A 16,825-nucleotide genomic window follows, 5' to 3' on the forward strand; every position below is an offset into this window, starting at 1 on the left:
ATGAGAAGACCACAGATATTTTAATCAAATTAATAGATTTTACCAAGAGGAAGTATTTTTCACAAGTCATTTCCTTCTTTGTAGAAATCAGGAAACTTTTAAACCAAATACTGTATCAAAACAAATTACTCAGAAAGTATTTTTCTAGAAAATATTCCCCCCCCCCAAAAAAAAAAATGAAATGAAAACATAAGTCATTAGACTAAGGATGTGTCTGAATGGGCTACTGCGGCTAAGGCTATGGCTGTTGCTATGGGCAACCTATGTTTTAACATTTATTCATGAGAAGTGATTAAGCCGCAGCCGCTAATCTGGACACACGGTTTTATGAGTAATAAAACCAATTGGTAACGACTCTGAAAAGTAATGACAATAAAAACTTTCTTGGTAAAAAGTATACATAGCAGCTTTTGATAGTATAATGCATTGCGAGAAACTTTTCATTTTGGAATATGGAAATAGAAAAAAGAAAAAAGAAAAAAAGGAACCTTGAAAAGAAAAAGAAAAAGAAAAAAAAGGAACCTAAAAAAAAAACCTTTAAAAAAAAGGAAGTGTTACTGATTATTCTTCCTGTGTGGACATATCCACTCCAGATTTTCAGCAATATCTCAAAAACAGTACTACCTTTTGGAATGAATGTTTCACTAGTTAGTTTGATTGTGTTGGCTACAACTAGGATTGAAACAATTGAACAGTTCCAAAATTCAAAGGTATGCTTTCCCTTTAAGCACCATCTGCTAGATGCAGGGAGAGAGATACAGAAGAAAAGAGACAAGCTTTGGGGTTTAAGAGGAATTTGTTATCCTCAGTTAGTTGCGTGCCTCGACGGAGGCAGACAGGGGATGGTAGATCTCCTTTCCACTTAGACCTGAAATGAAGCAAGAAATTATCTTCCTGCCTGAGTGCTCTTTGGATGTAGCAGGATGTAACCATCCATCCCCTTTCCCCCTTGAACATTATAATCTCATCTTGTAAGAATCTATCTTAATAAGATTTGGTACATATCGTTCTCGACTCCTGTACGACCCAATATTCAAGTTGGAACGAAATTAAGCCATTGCTGCTCAACCCATTTTACAACTGCGGGTTTTCAACGTCAATGTCCATTTCAGTTTTAACATGCATGAGTCTCTGCAATCAGTTGGTTAGTTTCAAAGCGATAAGGACATTTTTGTGCTAACTGGGGCAGACAAATTTCCCTAAGCGTAAGTGTATTTCACAGGTTTAGCAAGAAAATTAGTCGGCCAGCTTGCACGTTCACCGTTAATTTACGATACATCCTTTATTTTCACACAGGTATTTTCACCCTATTTGCCCCACAAATACACTAATCTCATTTCTAATATAATGAATATTTGATTAAATCTAAATATTTGATTATCTTTTTCTCTTGGCAGCATGGGGATAATGCAATATACTGGGCAGCCAGGCAGGGCCAGGTCGCCTTGATAGAGTACTTAAAGGAGAAAGGATGTCCACTGAATGACCAAAACAGGGTATGTTTTATCATGAGTAAGGGAGCGTCTCAAAAGTCGGGCACGTTCCTAGCGCAAAAGAACGTTCCTGCGGGCATATGCCCGCAGGATCGCAACATCATGACATTAGGAACATTCTAACATATGATTGGACGCGGTCACGCATTTGGAACGATCCAAAAGATCGCTCTGGCGGTCCAAAGGACCGGTCCAAGTAAAGCGGCGGGGATACTCTTGCGATCCAAAAAGAACGTTCCTACCGTTCCGACTTTTGAGACGCTCCCTAACACTCGGAGAGGGTAAGAAGTAACTAAAAAATATTCAACTTGTGCTGTACAACCATGTTTTAAATTTCTTATGACCAAAACAGGGTAAGTTTTATCATGAGTAACGCTCGGAGAGAGTAAGAAGTAACTAAAAAATAGTCAACTTGTGCTGTACAACCATGTTTTAAATTTCTTTTGAGGGAGTTATGGCTCTAAAATGAGCCAGTGTTGTCTCAACGTTTCGGACAGTTTTTCTCCGCACCAGCTCTTTTCAGAGCCAACTCTCCCTTAAAAAAAAAAGGAGATTTAATACATGGTTGTACCCGAAAGTTGACTATTTTTTTAGTTACTTCTAATTTTTCACACCATAAAAAAAAGCTTAAAACACCACTTACTAGGAGAGAGAGTTGCATAAAATACCAGGGTCTGGTACTTGTTTCCTGTAAAGGCAAGACAGCTTATCAATATGAATGGAACTGTCTCTATAGTCTTGTACCAGCGCTTTGTAACTTCTGCAAAAGGCGCTCTATAAATATTATTTATTATTATTATTATTAACTCAAATGTAAGCGTTTCATTGTGACTAAGCAAGTAATTGTTCCAGACATATTAAGCCTTCTGGATACATGTCTAGATGACTTTCTCTACCTCATATGTCTTGCAGACGAGAGAGACCCCATTGCACGTTGCCTCTCGTTATGGGCAGGTAGAGGCTGCTCAGTACCTATGCAGTCTGGGTATTAACGTTGATATCCAGGATGAAGATGGGGAGACACCTATACACATCTCGGCATGGCACGGATACATGAGTATTGTACAGACGCTGTGTAACACGTCCGCTAACTTGGATCTCAGAAACAAGGTGGGTAGAGAAGCTGGTGTTTTTTCTGTAATTTTGTTCTAAACCTCTACATCTACATCTATCCAGCTACTTGTCAAAGCCTATTCAGCATCTTGACAAGCTCTGCAGAGCTTTTGATATTTAATTTTCTCCAACTTGGCTGAAAACGACTAAGATATTGACAAAATATGGAGACAGCCAACATTTAGTTGCTAGAGTGACGGCATGTTAATCTGGAGGTCGCGGGTTCAAGTCATGCTCAAGTCAAAACTCTTCTCTTAGTTTTTAGGTGTAACTGCGTTCTTTGATGTGCATTTTTACACAATACACATGACCCATAGCTTAACTGCTCAGCCCAGACACGCCACAACTCACTTCTGAGAGAATAGAATGAGCTGTTGCAAACTGCTTGTATATAGGATTTGAGGCATTGCATGGTGAGGTATCAATGTATATTTGGTTTGCGGTAGCACTATGTGTGTATCTACTTGCCAGGTAGAGTTGTTCTTAGTAGATAATCAGAGGTTCGGGAGACTTCTCCGTTCTGAAAAGAACTGTCCTGCTTGTACCAACCAAAAGGGCCTATGGTATAAATTCAAAAAGTAGTTAATGACCTGATGTTTCGACAGTAGCAGAGTCTTTCTCGAAGGCTAAACTCTTTATTCTCGTTGGCTAAGTGATTTAAGGTCTTTAATTGCAGTTTCATGTCCCTAATGTTCAAAAGGGCACTAACTGAAAAATGTGTTTGCAACAGCTAATTCTATTTTCTCTTATCTTTTTTTTCTATAACAGGATGGTGAGACGCCTCTGATCTGTGCCTCAGCCAGGGGCCACTTAGAAATCGTCTCAATTCTAGTCAAATCCAGAGCCTTCCTTAATAACAGCGACAAACAAGGTCTTTCAGCGCTTCACCACGCTGTTAGGAGACACCACTATAACATCGTTAGATATCTATGTGAAAATGACTGCAACGTCAACATGCAAGACAAGGTAAACTGCCAAACTTGGTGTCGTAGGCTTAGTGCTTTGAGGTCCTTAAAGGCAGTTTCATATCCGTAATGATTTAAAGGGTGCTAAACGAAAAATGTGTATTAACATTTTTTTTTTTTAAATCCACAAAAAATATGTTCTTCTTAGAAAGAGAATGTTCCTTTTTGCCTAACAATTATCTTTGAGACTTCTCTTGATCACTCTGCAATTTCACACTTGTATTGATCAAAAGGACATCAAATGAAAAAGGCAAATAATCATGCAAATAGTCAAAATCAATAAACAACAGTTTTACTTTATAAAAAAAAGCAATATTCTTCATCCCAATTGCAAAATTTAATATCTATTAAAACTATTTGGTTTTCTTCTTACACTAAAACATTTCTATGTGGCAAAAATTTGAAAATATTTTTTGTTAAATTTTTGTAAAACTTTTACAATTTTGTATTTTCATGTAAATATTCATTACGATAGCTTCAATACAGCCCTTGTTTGTTTTGATTTGTGCAGTTTGGTGAGACGTCACTTCATGTGGCAGCAAAGGATGGTTCTCTTCATATCTTAGAATTACTGCATTGCGCTGGTTGTAATGTGGACACATTAAATAAGGTAGGCTCACATGGTTTTAATTTTGTTTGCTACTCTATGAGTAGTTATTGAGTATTGGTAGTACTGTAATAAATAAATCCGTGACTAATTGAATGACTGTTTTGTGTATTTTAGTGTGAATCAACTGCCCTTCAGTTAGCTGCTAAACATGGCCACATAGAAATAGTCAGGTACCTGTGCCTTGCTGGATGCAAACTGGACCACAGAAATAAGGTACTGTACCTCTATAATCAGATTGATACAATACAAACTTAATTAATAAGAGCTGTCATGTTTATGATACTTTGGAAATGATTGCAAACCTTCTCCTAATATTCATTATCCTCGCTGCAAAATTAATATCTTTTAGAAAACATTTCATTGGTAAGGCTGTAAAATATATGTCAGAGACTACAGGTTAGTGTTATTAGCCGAAGTAAATATTATGGTGTATATTCCTTCATATTTTATCACAGGATGGTCTAACGGCAGTACAAATAGCCACGTTAGAGGGCCATGAAGATGTGGTGCTCATCTTTAAACAGTTACAAGGGGTAAGTTCTTCAGCTGTCGATTTCACCAAACTCTTCCTAACTTAGGATTAATCTTAAGACTTAGGACTGCACTGTATTATGTAAACCTTAAGATTAATCCAAAAAATACAAAGAAGGAGACTTTTTCTGATCTCTTTGCCTCATTGGTCAGTTATCATTACCAAATTATGAGTTCTGCTTTTAATTTAAAGAATCTTTTTCAACAATTTTTCCATCTACAGGAGAAGATGAGAGAGGTCTACGTCCACCAGCTCAGCTCAAGCTCTGGCCCCCTGTCAAGAATCCGCCTGAAGATCTTCGGCCACCAGGGGGTCGGAAAGAGCTCCCTCATTGACTCGTTGAAATGCGGCTACTTACGAGGGCTGTTCCGCCGTTCCAAGTCTAACCTGAGCCTGATCGGTCGATCGGCGACGAAGAAGTACATGGCGAGCAAAGAGAACCTGATGGGGAGGTCGCTGTCAACGAGTAGCGCTGATCAGGATTATAACGGCACCAGAGGAATTGACGTGTCTCAGATTAATATACCAGGTAGGTTTGTAGGATAAGGAAAGGATTTTAGTTTTACAGACCAGGGCCCAAATTAATGGATCTGTTTAGCATAAGCAAAGAATCGGCTCTTAGGGAAGCATGGAATTCTCTGCTTATGTCAAGCCTATTTCACAGGTAAGCAGGACATTTTTGTTTGTGCGCTTGCTAGACATTCTTCCCTTACACAGCTAGCGAAGAAATTCTGTGCTTACACAGTAAGCGGAGAATGGTGATCGCAAGCACAGAACTCGGGGGTAAGCAGAGCCATGAATTAGGGCCCAGATCTGATCTCACAAACTTAATGAGGTGTAGACATCATGATGTCATTAGAACAGACATTCTACTGATTGCACCTCACTGTTGGCCAAATGTTGGGTATGTTTTGTGCTAAAAGAAAAAGAGAGCAAAAGGTCTTGTTCAGTTTAGCCAAATATTTGTTACTTCAGTGTTTGGTATAGCAGCATTCTGCTGTGATTACCACAATCTACTCAATGCATTCTGAGTCCAGTTTGATCAAACAAACACCACTTTTTCACCCGACTTTATCTCACTTCTATTTTCCCTTTTTACAAGGTGCCGGTGATTACACAGTCATGGAGTTCCCCGGTGCCGAGTCGTATCACACCAGTTACTGTCACTTCATGGACGATGACGGTGCCATTAACCTCATCGTCTTCAGACTCGATGACACCTTTGAGGATCAGCTGGCACAAGTCACTTACTGGATGAACTACCTCAAGTCTAGACTGCCGGTGTCCGAACCCATCGGTATGTTAATAACTACAATAATACTGAGTTCTTGTAAAGGGCTTTATCACACCCCTAGGGGCGTATCGAAGCACACAGTGGGTGCGTTCGTTTAGCTTCCCTGGGTCTACCCGCGGTGCACACCCGGGTGAGCCCCTGACACAAAATAATTGAACGATCACACTCGCCCTCTCGTGGTGACGGCATGCACCTCGGGTCACCCCCAAGTGACCCACTCCACAAGCAGGGCACTGGGGGCTGACCCAGGTGAGCCCCGTCAAAGCTATTCGAACGTACCGGGGCAGACCGGGGTTGACCCAGGGAAGCTAAACGAACGCACACAGTTTTTTTCCCTAGAAGGTATGTGGAGCTTTGTTTTGAAGTACTAGACCTATAGACCTTTATCACGGTGCAGCCATCTTGAATTTTTCCCATTGATATCAATGTTACCAAACCGAGGCTGGAAGAACAAACTAGTCTGGTTCCTAATTGCAAGATGATTATTAGCGTGCATTATTGTTATTTGATACAAGGAACGTGGCCAAGATGGAGACAGCGTGATAAGGTCTATTCCTTTAAAACACCGTGTAATGGATTACAAGGTGATGTGGCCAATCAGACCAGGAACTCCAGAGCGAGCCCCTTCTCTTTAAGATATAAGTGCACTGGGTTATTACATTCATTACACAACACATGTTTATTACTTTTCTTTTGTACCTCAACCCATCCTGTTGTCAGGTCACTGTGGCAAGTACAGCCAGCAGATGAAAATTGCCCTCGTAGCGACCCACGCAGACTACCGTACCTGCCCCAAGCTACCCTCCGGTGAGCTGATCAGCGGAGAGGGTAACATCGTCCTGTATCAGATTAAGAAGAGCTTCGGGCGGCTCTTTGATATCTGTGAGATGCTGTTTGTTGTGGATGCTAATAACTCCCAGTCCAGAGATATGAAGCTTCTACGAACCCATCTGTCTAACCTCAGGAATGCAGTGGTCAAGGTACGCCATGATTGATACTAATTAATAATTATGGCTTCTTTTCTAGCACTCATATCCGTCACTCATGGCGCTCCAACACTCAGTATTTTCCTGCAAAGAAAAAAAAAGCTGGGTTCAAAATACGAAAAAACAAGCAAGCACTGAAAAAGTTAAAGGAACGTTACTGAATTGAAAAGGAACAAAAATCGTTAAGATCACAGATTTACATAAAACTTACACGGTCTAATGATGATGATAGTTGAAAACATCCCTTGAAATATTTCTGTCTGAAATGTCATATTTTATGAGAAATAAATAATCTAACTTATCTTTCATTTTAGTTTTAGCATCGATGCAATGCAAAATTTGTAATGGGTTTTTCACTACTCTCTCGTGACCCTATATGGCCAATCGATCTCAAACTTTTACAGGTTTGTCAGTCTATGGTGGATGTCATTAAGTGCTTACAGCAACTGTTTGGTTAGCAAAAAACAATTCTGTAATATTCCTTTAAAGGGAGTATGCCTTAATTTAATTTTTTTTTCTTTTTTTTTCTTTATTCATCTACAGCAAGAGCCCCCGCTTACAGTCCTCTGCGAGGCAGTCCTTTCCATCTTGCCAGCATGGCGTAAGAATGAGAAGTGCCAATCCTTCCCGGTGCTGACATGGCAGCAGTTTGAGGATATGGTTCACACCCAGATCAATCCGCTGGCTAGTGAGCCCCATCTTAAGGATGTAGTCAGACAACTTCACTACATGGGAGAGGTAAGCTCAAGACAATTGAACAACATTTTTGTATAGAGGTTAAAGAAACTGGACACTATTGGTAAGTGACCAGTCTTCTCACTTGGTGTATCTCAACACATGCACAAAATAACAAACCTGTGAAAATGTGAACTCAATTGGTCGTCGAAGTTGGGAGATATGAATGAAATAAATAAAATAAAAACTGTCACACGAAGTTGTGTGCTTTCAGATGCTTGATTTCGAGACCTCAAAATCTAATTCTGAGGTCTCGAATTCAAATTTGTGGGAAATTACTTCTTTCTTGAAAACTACGTCACTTCAGAGGGAGCCGTTTCTCACAATGTTTTATACTATCAACAGCTCCCCATTACTTGTTACCAAGTAAGGTGTTTGCTAATAATTATTTTGAGTAATTACCAATAGTGTCCACTGCCTTCAAATAACCATAACCCTGTCTCCTATTGGTGATTTAGGATCTATCTTTACTCTAACAAAATCCAACACTGTCAGTGACTCTCACACCCTAAACTGTTATTGTGGTATAAAGCATGATCAGTTAAAATAAAACTCTCTTGAGGGATTTTCAAAGATCCTTCGTCACTCTAACAAAATCCACCACCGTCAAATTCATCACCCATTTATACCCCTGGGTGTAGACAAGCAAAGCTTTTTGCTCAAGCACACGTGTCATGACCAGGATTCATTTAGTCAATGCATCACATAAATTCAAAATTTTTGCAAATTGTTCACGCGGCTAGTATAATAAAGATATTTTTGTTGCATAAAAACCATGTTCCCAAGCTGGAAACAGGGGTTATAGTCCCTTGCTTCACATTTCAAATAGGCCGAACTCTTTCTGACTACAGTCAGCTTTTATTATTGGTCTGCATTCGAAATTCTTGCAATCTGAGAATTGTTTTTTCTTCTAAGTTTGGATATCGACACTGCTGATTCTTTGCAGAACCCCAAGTTTTTCTAAGATTGCATTTTTTTACACTTTTTAAATGTTGCATCAAATCCTACTGGAGTGTTTTGCTTTTGTTTGACCAGGTTCAGTGCTTCATGAGTGAACTCCTTCAAGAGATCATCTTGATCGAGCCTCGATGGCTCTGCTCAAACATAATTGGTCAACTCCTATCACCTGATACCACAGACCAGCCCTATGGCCAATATAGCGTCCATTACATCCAATCCGTCTTCCCGGAAACAGAGTGTGTCGATATCGTCCAGTTGCTTGAGGCGATGGACATCTGCACGCAGGGAACGGTGTGCGAGTTCCCGTCGTTGATCAAGAGTAATACGCCGCTTGGGATATGGGAGAAAGAAGATGAGAATGGGAATTTGAACGTTTATGGAGGAGTACGTCTACAGATCGCCGAATGCACGAGTGTCTTGCCAATCGGACTGTTTGCTCGAATTCAGCTATCATTACGGAGGAACTTCCAGCAAGATGTGGAGGATCTGGACACGGATTTAGTCTTGTGGAAGGACGGAGCTAAGTGTGTGAGCGGAAGCATGGAAGCTTTACTTGTATTGACTAACGAGGGACAGGGGATCGAGGTAAGGGTCCGAGGGATCAGCGATACGCGACAGGGCTGCTTTGTCTTTATGGAGGATTTGGTCCACTTAGTAAAGAATGTCGTGGAGGAATCCTATCCGGGTTTGCTGCTCAACCAGGACATGTTGAGCCCGACCCAACTCCGCAACCACGATCGCTTCCTCATGACCTACGAGCCTAAGCACATCTTCCAGGCGCAGATCAGCAAGGAGCGAACCGTCCAGAACGAGATCACGGAAGAGATGGAGTCCTTCACCGATCTCTTCTGCTTCGGCAGCGACTCCATCGAGGCCAACACCATCCCCGGCATCGACCTGCACATTGTGGACCTCCCCGAGCTGACTCGGCGGCAACTGAGCATGCTCCTTGACCCCCCTGACCCTATGGGTAAAGACTGGTGCCTGATGGCGCTCTCCCTCGGCATGATGGATCGGGTACCTGTCTTGGATCCGTTGAATAATCGATGCGGTCCCGATGAGTCGGACAGCCCCACGGAGAGAACTTTGCAAGAGTGGGGCAGTGACCCCGGGAGCACCATCGGCACCCTGATCACGAAACTCAAAGATCTCGGACGGGAAGACGCAGCCAGAGTCATCCTGAACAGCATGCCATTGTATAAGTTTCTTCCAGACCCACAGGCCATGGAAGGAAGCCACCTGCGGATCAACAGCACCCCAAACAACTCGTCTAGTACTGTCGCTTCAAGATGAGGGATCTACACATTTGCCACTTAGGTGCATACGCAATTCATTTTTGAACTTGAACACACCTTGTGTTAGCCTGAACGCCTTGTCACAGGAGGCAACTTGGAGGCAACCAACTGCACTGCATGCAAAAGGATCACTTTGGTATGATCTCAAAGAAAACTATGTGAACATTCAGATGTGAATGCTTTTTCATTTATGAGACTGCCTGGAACTTGTTGCCTGTAAATTGCCTTGTGTGACATGGCCGTAATATTACTTCATAAAGCTTAAGTGACGATGTCATCAGATATGAAATGTAACGTTCACATAACCAATGAAATATTTTGTTGTGCCCTAACACCAGTGTTTTCCCATAGCGTTCTGTATTCAGATTACTGGTGAGGACAATGCAAAGTGGCAACTGTTTTGGGACAGTTTCTAGATTGTAAGACCAAAAATGTGTTTAACAGTAATTGTTTTGACTAGACTATCTCTAGGTGCTTTGCCATTAAGATTTTACATGTATTGAACATACAATGCAATTCTAGGGTTGTATCTTTTTTGTACCTTTCACTTATCACTAAAGAGACTATTGGTTCTTCCCCATGAACCCTAACCCTCCAAAATCCTTCCACATCCTCTTTGCAAAAATGAAGCACGCAGAAGGATTGAGGGCTGTTGGCCCAAATAACATTTGCTTATCACTGGGTCAGGCCTACAAGTCCAAACATGTTGGTGTTAATTTTTTTATATATATATATATTTGTTTTTAATGCAAGTCACCAGACACACAAGGCCTGAAGGCCACTTCAAGGTGTGGGCTACACTTTTTTTTTCCAGAGGCCGTTGCAACCTACTCCTAGGGCTGAAACAGGGTTACCCCTTTTACAGTCCATGCGGATGTAGGCTTGGGTATCATCAATCCGAAGCCTGGCCGGTAGAGCAGAAAGCACTACCTCCCCAATTTTACGTAGCAAGTGTCACGACCGGGATTCGAACCCACACTCTACTGATCAAACACCGGAGCTTGAATCCGGTGCTCTTAACCACTCGGCCATGACACGCCACAGTGACCATAGATCGGAGTAGAGGCTGGATAGTTGAGGATTGTTGGCGTAATAACAATTGCTTATTACTGGGTTAGTCATACTAATCTTATCCCGAGTCCAAACTTTGTTGGTTTAATTTGGCATAAGAGTGGAGGATAGTGGAGGATTGAGAAATGGAGGCTCAAATAACAAAGTGCTTATCATTGGGCTAGGCATACCAATTCTATCTAAGTCCAACCAATGTGAGATAGAGTGATTCAGAATATTGGAGGATTGGGGTAGCTTGAAGGCAGATAGGCCTAGGATGTAAGTTAATGGTCACCTTGCATTTGATGTTTTTTTTTAAACACCTTCAGTTTCACGGGTTGTCTCACTTTGAATACACAAGAGATGGTGATAGTTTGTAGTCCATGCATAGTCCAAAATGCACTTGGTTACTTTTCTAGCAGAGTTGATTTGAAATTAGACGTCGGAACAAAACAGTCGCATCAATGCAAAATGACTACAAATGATTGAAAAATGTTTTATTTATGGATTTTTATAATTTATAAGAGGAAGAAGTTTTTCGTTTGCTTGTGTTCTTGGTTTGCTTGATTGTACTCGTTGTTGTGTGTTAATTTTCCTGTTGTGTTGATTTTTGTTTTATTGATTTATTTAGTGGTTTTTTTTATGGGCGTTGGTGTTTAAGTTATCCGACGCATTTAACTAAAACACAAATGTTTCCTGACATGAAATTGTTGGATGTCAATGGCTAAGAATTTTAATTTGGTCTGATGGATTTGTAATCTCCTTTCAACAATTAAAAGTTTTCTCTTAATTTTGATGCCAAATAACACTTTGTTGGTCTTAAAGCTTTACTCAGCCACATCTATCAAGAATTTTGCCAGAGAAATGTAGGGCTTCCTTCAAATGCCCACGTTGACGGAAAAAAAAGGATCAAAACACAAGAATTTTCTGAATGTAAAGAGAACTATTTACAGTGTCTGATTTTACAATTATAATTAATTGTTTTTATTAAAAAAAAGTCTTCCATTTTTAAATCTGGCACAAAGATAAAAAAGGGTTCTTTGTTCCTTGCATGAATTTTTTCCTTTTAACAAATGATCGACCTTCTTTTTAAAACAAAAACAAAATCCCAACATTATTTGTTGTCAATCTGTACTTTATTGTAAATTTCCAAAAGTTTGTGAACTTTTTTGTAAAAATCTAACAAGCGTAAGCATGCATAATTTTTCATTATTTCAAAAATGAATCTACCACAAACCTGCCACGTGTATACAGTTGAACAGCGAATCAAATTTATATATAATTTTTTATTTTTTTATGATGTGACATTTTAAAAGGTTTTCTGAGCATGGTTTGCTACAACGATTTGATTGAGTTGGGTTGATTGAGAAATTGAGTTATGTTATTCATTGTCAAAGACCAGTTATGTTATTCATTGGGTTATAGAAAGTTGTGTTTGTTTGTGAGATGGTTTGTTTGTTACTTAGTTAGCTTGTCTGTTGGTTTTCTGAGGTTTAATGTTGATTTTCTGAGGCTGAGTTTGTTTTCTGAAATTTGTCTGTTTGAGTTATGATTTAATTGCCATCTTTAGGTTTTTTTCTGGATTTTTGTTTTGTTTAAAGGAACACGTTGCCTTGGATCGGACGAGTTGGTCTATACAAAAGCGTTTGTAACCGTTTCATAACAAACGGCGTTTGTAACCGTTTGTTATGAAATGCATATGGGTAGAAAGATAATTTAAAAGTAGAATACAATGATCCACACAAGTTTGCCTCGAAATTGCGTGGTTTTCCTTTTACTGTGCGAACAAACATGGTCGGCCATTTATGGGAGTCAAAAATTTGACTCCCATAAATGGCCGACCGTGTTAGTCAACGAGGTAAAAGAAAAACCGTGCAATTTCGAGGCATGTTTGTGTGGATCATTGTATTCTACTTTTACAGCATCTTTCTACCCATATGCATATTATAACAAACGCTTTTCAAAGACCAACTCGACCGATCCAAGGCAACGTGTTCCTTTAATAGTCGAAGGGTAGTACAGCAAAGGAGTTTTAAAAAAGCTACACATGAAACAGATTGAATTATTTATTGAATATATACAACTTAAAATATGTGTGTACGTTCACATGTTGACTTGGCATTCATGCATTGTTATGTGTATTCACCTGCACTTACTTCTATTAGTCGGACTTTAGGACTACAGCAATATTTTCCAACTTCATCAATGGCTGTACAATTTCTTAAGAATGCAAAATCTGAGCTTTGAATAAGCTGTTTGCAAGTCAGGTTTGAATGTCTGGTACAGCGATTTGCCTGGGAACTATTATACACATATTGACTGGCAACGAGGTAACTAGTATACGTCTATTCCTACGAGGGACTTTGAGTGACCAGAGAGCGACCTATTTCCCGAGGCCGAAGGAAATAGGCCCTCTTCTGGTCACTCACAGGCGCGAGGGGGAATAAACGTACACTAGTTACCGAATTATGCCAGTCAATATGTGTTTTATAACACAGCTTGGTCTTAAATGTCAAATAAGAAGTTGTTGTTCACGGTTCAAGTCAAGAGAGGGCGCTGTTACCGCGGGCACTATATTCAAAGACTATTGCCCGCTCTGGTACTATTCCATTACTATATTAGTTCTGGTACTATAAATGGTTCATCCCACGTGACCGTGTTTCAGCCAACCAGAATACAGAACGAGCAAGAGGTGTGTTACAATAAATACTAGTTTTTTAGATACTGTTGATTACTTAAAGAAAAAAATCATTACAAATAGTGCTATTAAGAGGATGAATGGGAACCAAGAAGAAATGTTCAGTTTTAGATATTGGAGGAAAACACGAATGGGAGAAAACCCACACATTTAGATAAGGCTGAAAACCCAATCCAAGTGCAAGACTCGAGTCTGAAGTGGGATTCGAACCAGGGTCCAAAGAGGTGAAAAGCAAAAAGACCGCTGAGCCAACCCGATCCACAAAATATAGCAACCTCCAGATCAGCAAAGACTGGTATCGCCTGTGCCACACATAACATTGGAAATTGTGTGTGAGTTTGCTGTTTCTTAAGATTGAGTCACACCATGCCCCATAGCAACACTGGATTTAGTCAGAGGAATTACAAATATTGATAATTTATTTGGGGCTGAAAAAGGCGTTGTACCAGATTTGACTCCAATCCAACATGCAAATGGCTTATTTACAGAATGGTCACCATAGATTATATACATAATATTCAGTTTTTATCTTTTTAACTTAATAAAATTGTGCAATCCAGTTCCATTTTATTTAAGTTATATATATTTTTATGTTGAGTTCTGCAGTGTATATTTTTGATTATAATAGTCTCTTGTTGTTTTGAGATTTTATTTTTTACACCACGTCAATTTTAAAGTAGAGTCATTTTGCTGAGTGACCATCTCTGAAGAGAAGAAGTGGTTTGTGGAGGGGCCAGTGGTCCGTTTTTTTGCTTGGATGTTTTGATGGGTCAGTCCAGACGTATGGACCCCAAATACTGGCAGGGTTCTGCTTTGGGTTTCATTTTCCCTTGACACCATTGGGAGATAGATCAGTTACATGGTAGACCATATAAAATAGACTCAAATAAAAGAAGTGCTTAAAATGAATGGCTTCGGATACCATTTTTTACTGGTAAATATCAAATTTTACATTTCGTTGAAAACCTTTGTAAAGGAAATTGCAAGTGTAAATTAAAATTTGGGAAATGTGTGGTGGTCGGATCTGGAGGACATACATTCATTGGTGGTTGGGAAATCCCGAGTGTCGGTGTGGCGGTTTCAACTTTCCTCCGTGTTCAGTTTTCCTAATGACCAAATACGGTAACATTACGTCATGCGGCGCCTGCGCACAGCAAGCGAAAGTAGTCGATTGTTAGTGCCGTACTGAGTCCCGGAAAACTGAACACGGCGGAAGACTGAAACCACCACACCGGGCTGGTTTTCCCGGCACCGACCAATGTCAGCAGGATCCTGTAATGGTTTCTCAAGATGCCTCATGGCCTCTTTATAATCCCCATTTATTTATTGATGAACTTCCAAGATATTCATTCTGTGTGTATGTATTTGTTCATCGCTTTCACGTTGAGAAGCTCAGGGTATTATAACTTGTATTTCTACAAAGAATTGGGAGTAGAAATAAATATCTTTAGACAAATAGCCTAGCAAGGAAGGTATTAAATCTGTATCCAGCACACACCTCATTTTTTTTTACTGACGCGGCTAAAATGTATTTGCTACATAGTCCGTAGTAAATTTACTGTGGTTATGATGGTATTTCTATAGTACGTGTTCTTGCTATACCCATGGTAAAGTGTGGTAATACTGCACTTCTGATCATTGTAATAGAGTGTTTAAGGTCTAGATGTAGTTTACTTTAGGGTACCCTCCCTCTTCACCACCAGCCACCCACCCACTCACTCAAATTCCAAAGTAATCAAACTTCCTGCCTCTTTGGACGAAGTACAAAAAATTACTTCTTTATATGTGTTTTTCATGTTGGATAACAAGGTCCAGATGAATTTTAGATTTTTTGTACAACTTAATTTTTTTGTTTGCTCAAAATTTGTAAAAGTATAGCGAGTACAGGTTTTAACGGGTCAAGCAGCTACATTTGTATTTTTGTCAAAATAATGAAATAATTTCACATCGAGCCACGAACCTTGTTTGCCATTTACTCAACCTCATAATAAAAGTGCCTTGATTTTTTGCAAATTTTTGTTAAGCTACATTTTTTGCTAAAGAAAGTACGAGCTGAGCCGCATTAACACCTTGTAGATTCATGTGAACAATAATCACATTTTGCTTGGAGTACTGGGGCCTATAGTTCATAAAGCTGTTTAAGCAGAAAATACAGCTTAGCAAATTTCTTTGAAGCAAAAAAATGAGTGCGGCACCGGTGACAACAGTATAATTTTTATGGAATGTTGGCTGGTGACCCATTTCTGGCAAGATTTTATTCTTTGCTTAGCAAGTTTTTGTGCTGACAGGCTTTATAAAAAAATGGGCCCTAGGCCTATAATGGTGCTGCCTACCACAGAATCATGTGCTTAACTGTAAATTCCGCAGTAGTAAGCAGCGCCATTATTGATCTTTGTATTTTCATTGATTCTTCTGTACAAAGTTGGGCAATGTTTTGGAGTTAACTTCTTCATACATGTATATGCGCACCGGGCCCGCAAGTGTTGGGTATCGTGCGCCATTTGTTGCGGTGTCTTCAATGCCTTGATTGTGCACGAGACACAGCTGTTGGTAATTTTCAATAGAGGGCGCTACCAATTTTGTTTTGTCGGATTGGTCTATAGCATGACACATTTCAATGTTAGCGGAGCCTTTGTGTCTTCTTCACTGCTTCAAAGACCATGTCAAAATTGGCGGCTACAGCTACGGCTGCATCACCTCGTCATCATGTGTTACTGTCCCTAACAATAGTTGTAGCCATAGCTGTAGCCGCCAACCAAGCCTGGTGTGATGTTTAGACAGGTTGTTTGGTCACTGTCTTATTCATTAATTGTATCCACTGAACGTCCCAATGTATTTTATAGATGTAACCAGAACCTCCATTAAACAGCAAGAGCAAAAGTAGGAACTCTTTTAAAGGCAGTGGACACATAAAACCTTACTCGAGTAAGAGTAATGGGGAGAGGTCGATAGAGTAGTTTTCAAGACAGCACACAACTGAAAATGAAAGCACACAACTTTGTGTGACAAGGGTGTTTTTTTCTTTCATTATTATCTGGCAACTTCAACGATCGATTGAGCTCAAATTTTTACTGGTTTGTTATTTTATGCATAT

General features: G+C 39.8%; 1 protein-coding gene across 1 annotated transcript in view; it reads left to right on the plus strand.

The window, feature by feature from the left end:
• The window catches only part of LOC139941450 (death-associated protein kinase 1-like), a 105,201-nt gene extending 92,476 nt beyond the window's left edge, over window positions 1–12,725 (plus strand). Inside the window, exons 13-23 of the mRNA XM_071937951.1 lie at window positions 1,398–1,496; window positions 2,406–2,603; window positions 3,375–3,572; window positions 4,083–4,181; window positions 4,296–4,394; window positions 4,637–4,714; window positions 4,936–5,242; window positions 5,816–6,010; window positions 6,728–6,987; window positions 7,537–7,731; window positions 8,764–12,725. Coding sequence (XP_071794052.1) covers window positions 1,398–1,496; window positions 2,406–2,603; window positions 3,375–3,572; window positions 4,083–4,181; window positions 4,296–4,394; window positions 4,637–4,714; window positions 4,936–5,242; window positions 5,816–6,010; window positions 6,728–6,987; window positions 7,537–7,731; window positions 8,764–9,981 — 2,946 coding nt within the window. The 3' untranslated portion in view covers window positions 9,982–12,725. The remainder of the gene's footprint in view (window positions 1–1,397; window positions 1,497–2,405; window positions 2,604–3,374; window positions 3,573–4,082; window positions 4,182–4,295; window positions 4,395–4,636; window positions 4,715–4,935; window positions 5,243–5,815; window positions 6,011–6,727; window positions 6,988–7,536; window positions 7,732–8,763) is intronic.
• Window positions 12,726–16,825: the final 4,100 nt, after the last annotated feature.

The sequence above is a fragment of the Asterias amurensis genome, chromosome 9 (genome assembly GCF_032118995.1).
Source record: "Asterias amurensis chromosome 9, ASM3211899v1".
NCBI lineage: Eukaryota > Metazoa > Echinodermata > Asteroidea > Forcipulatida > Asteriidae > Asterias > Asterias amurensis.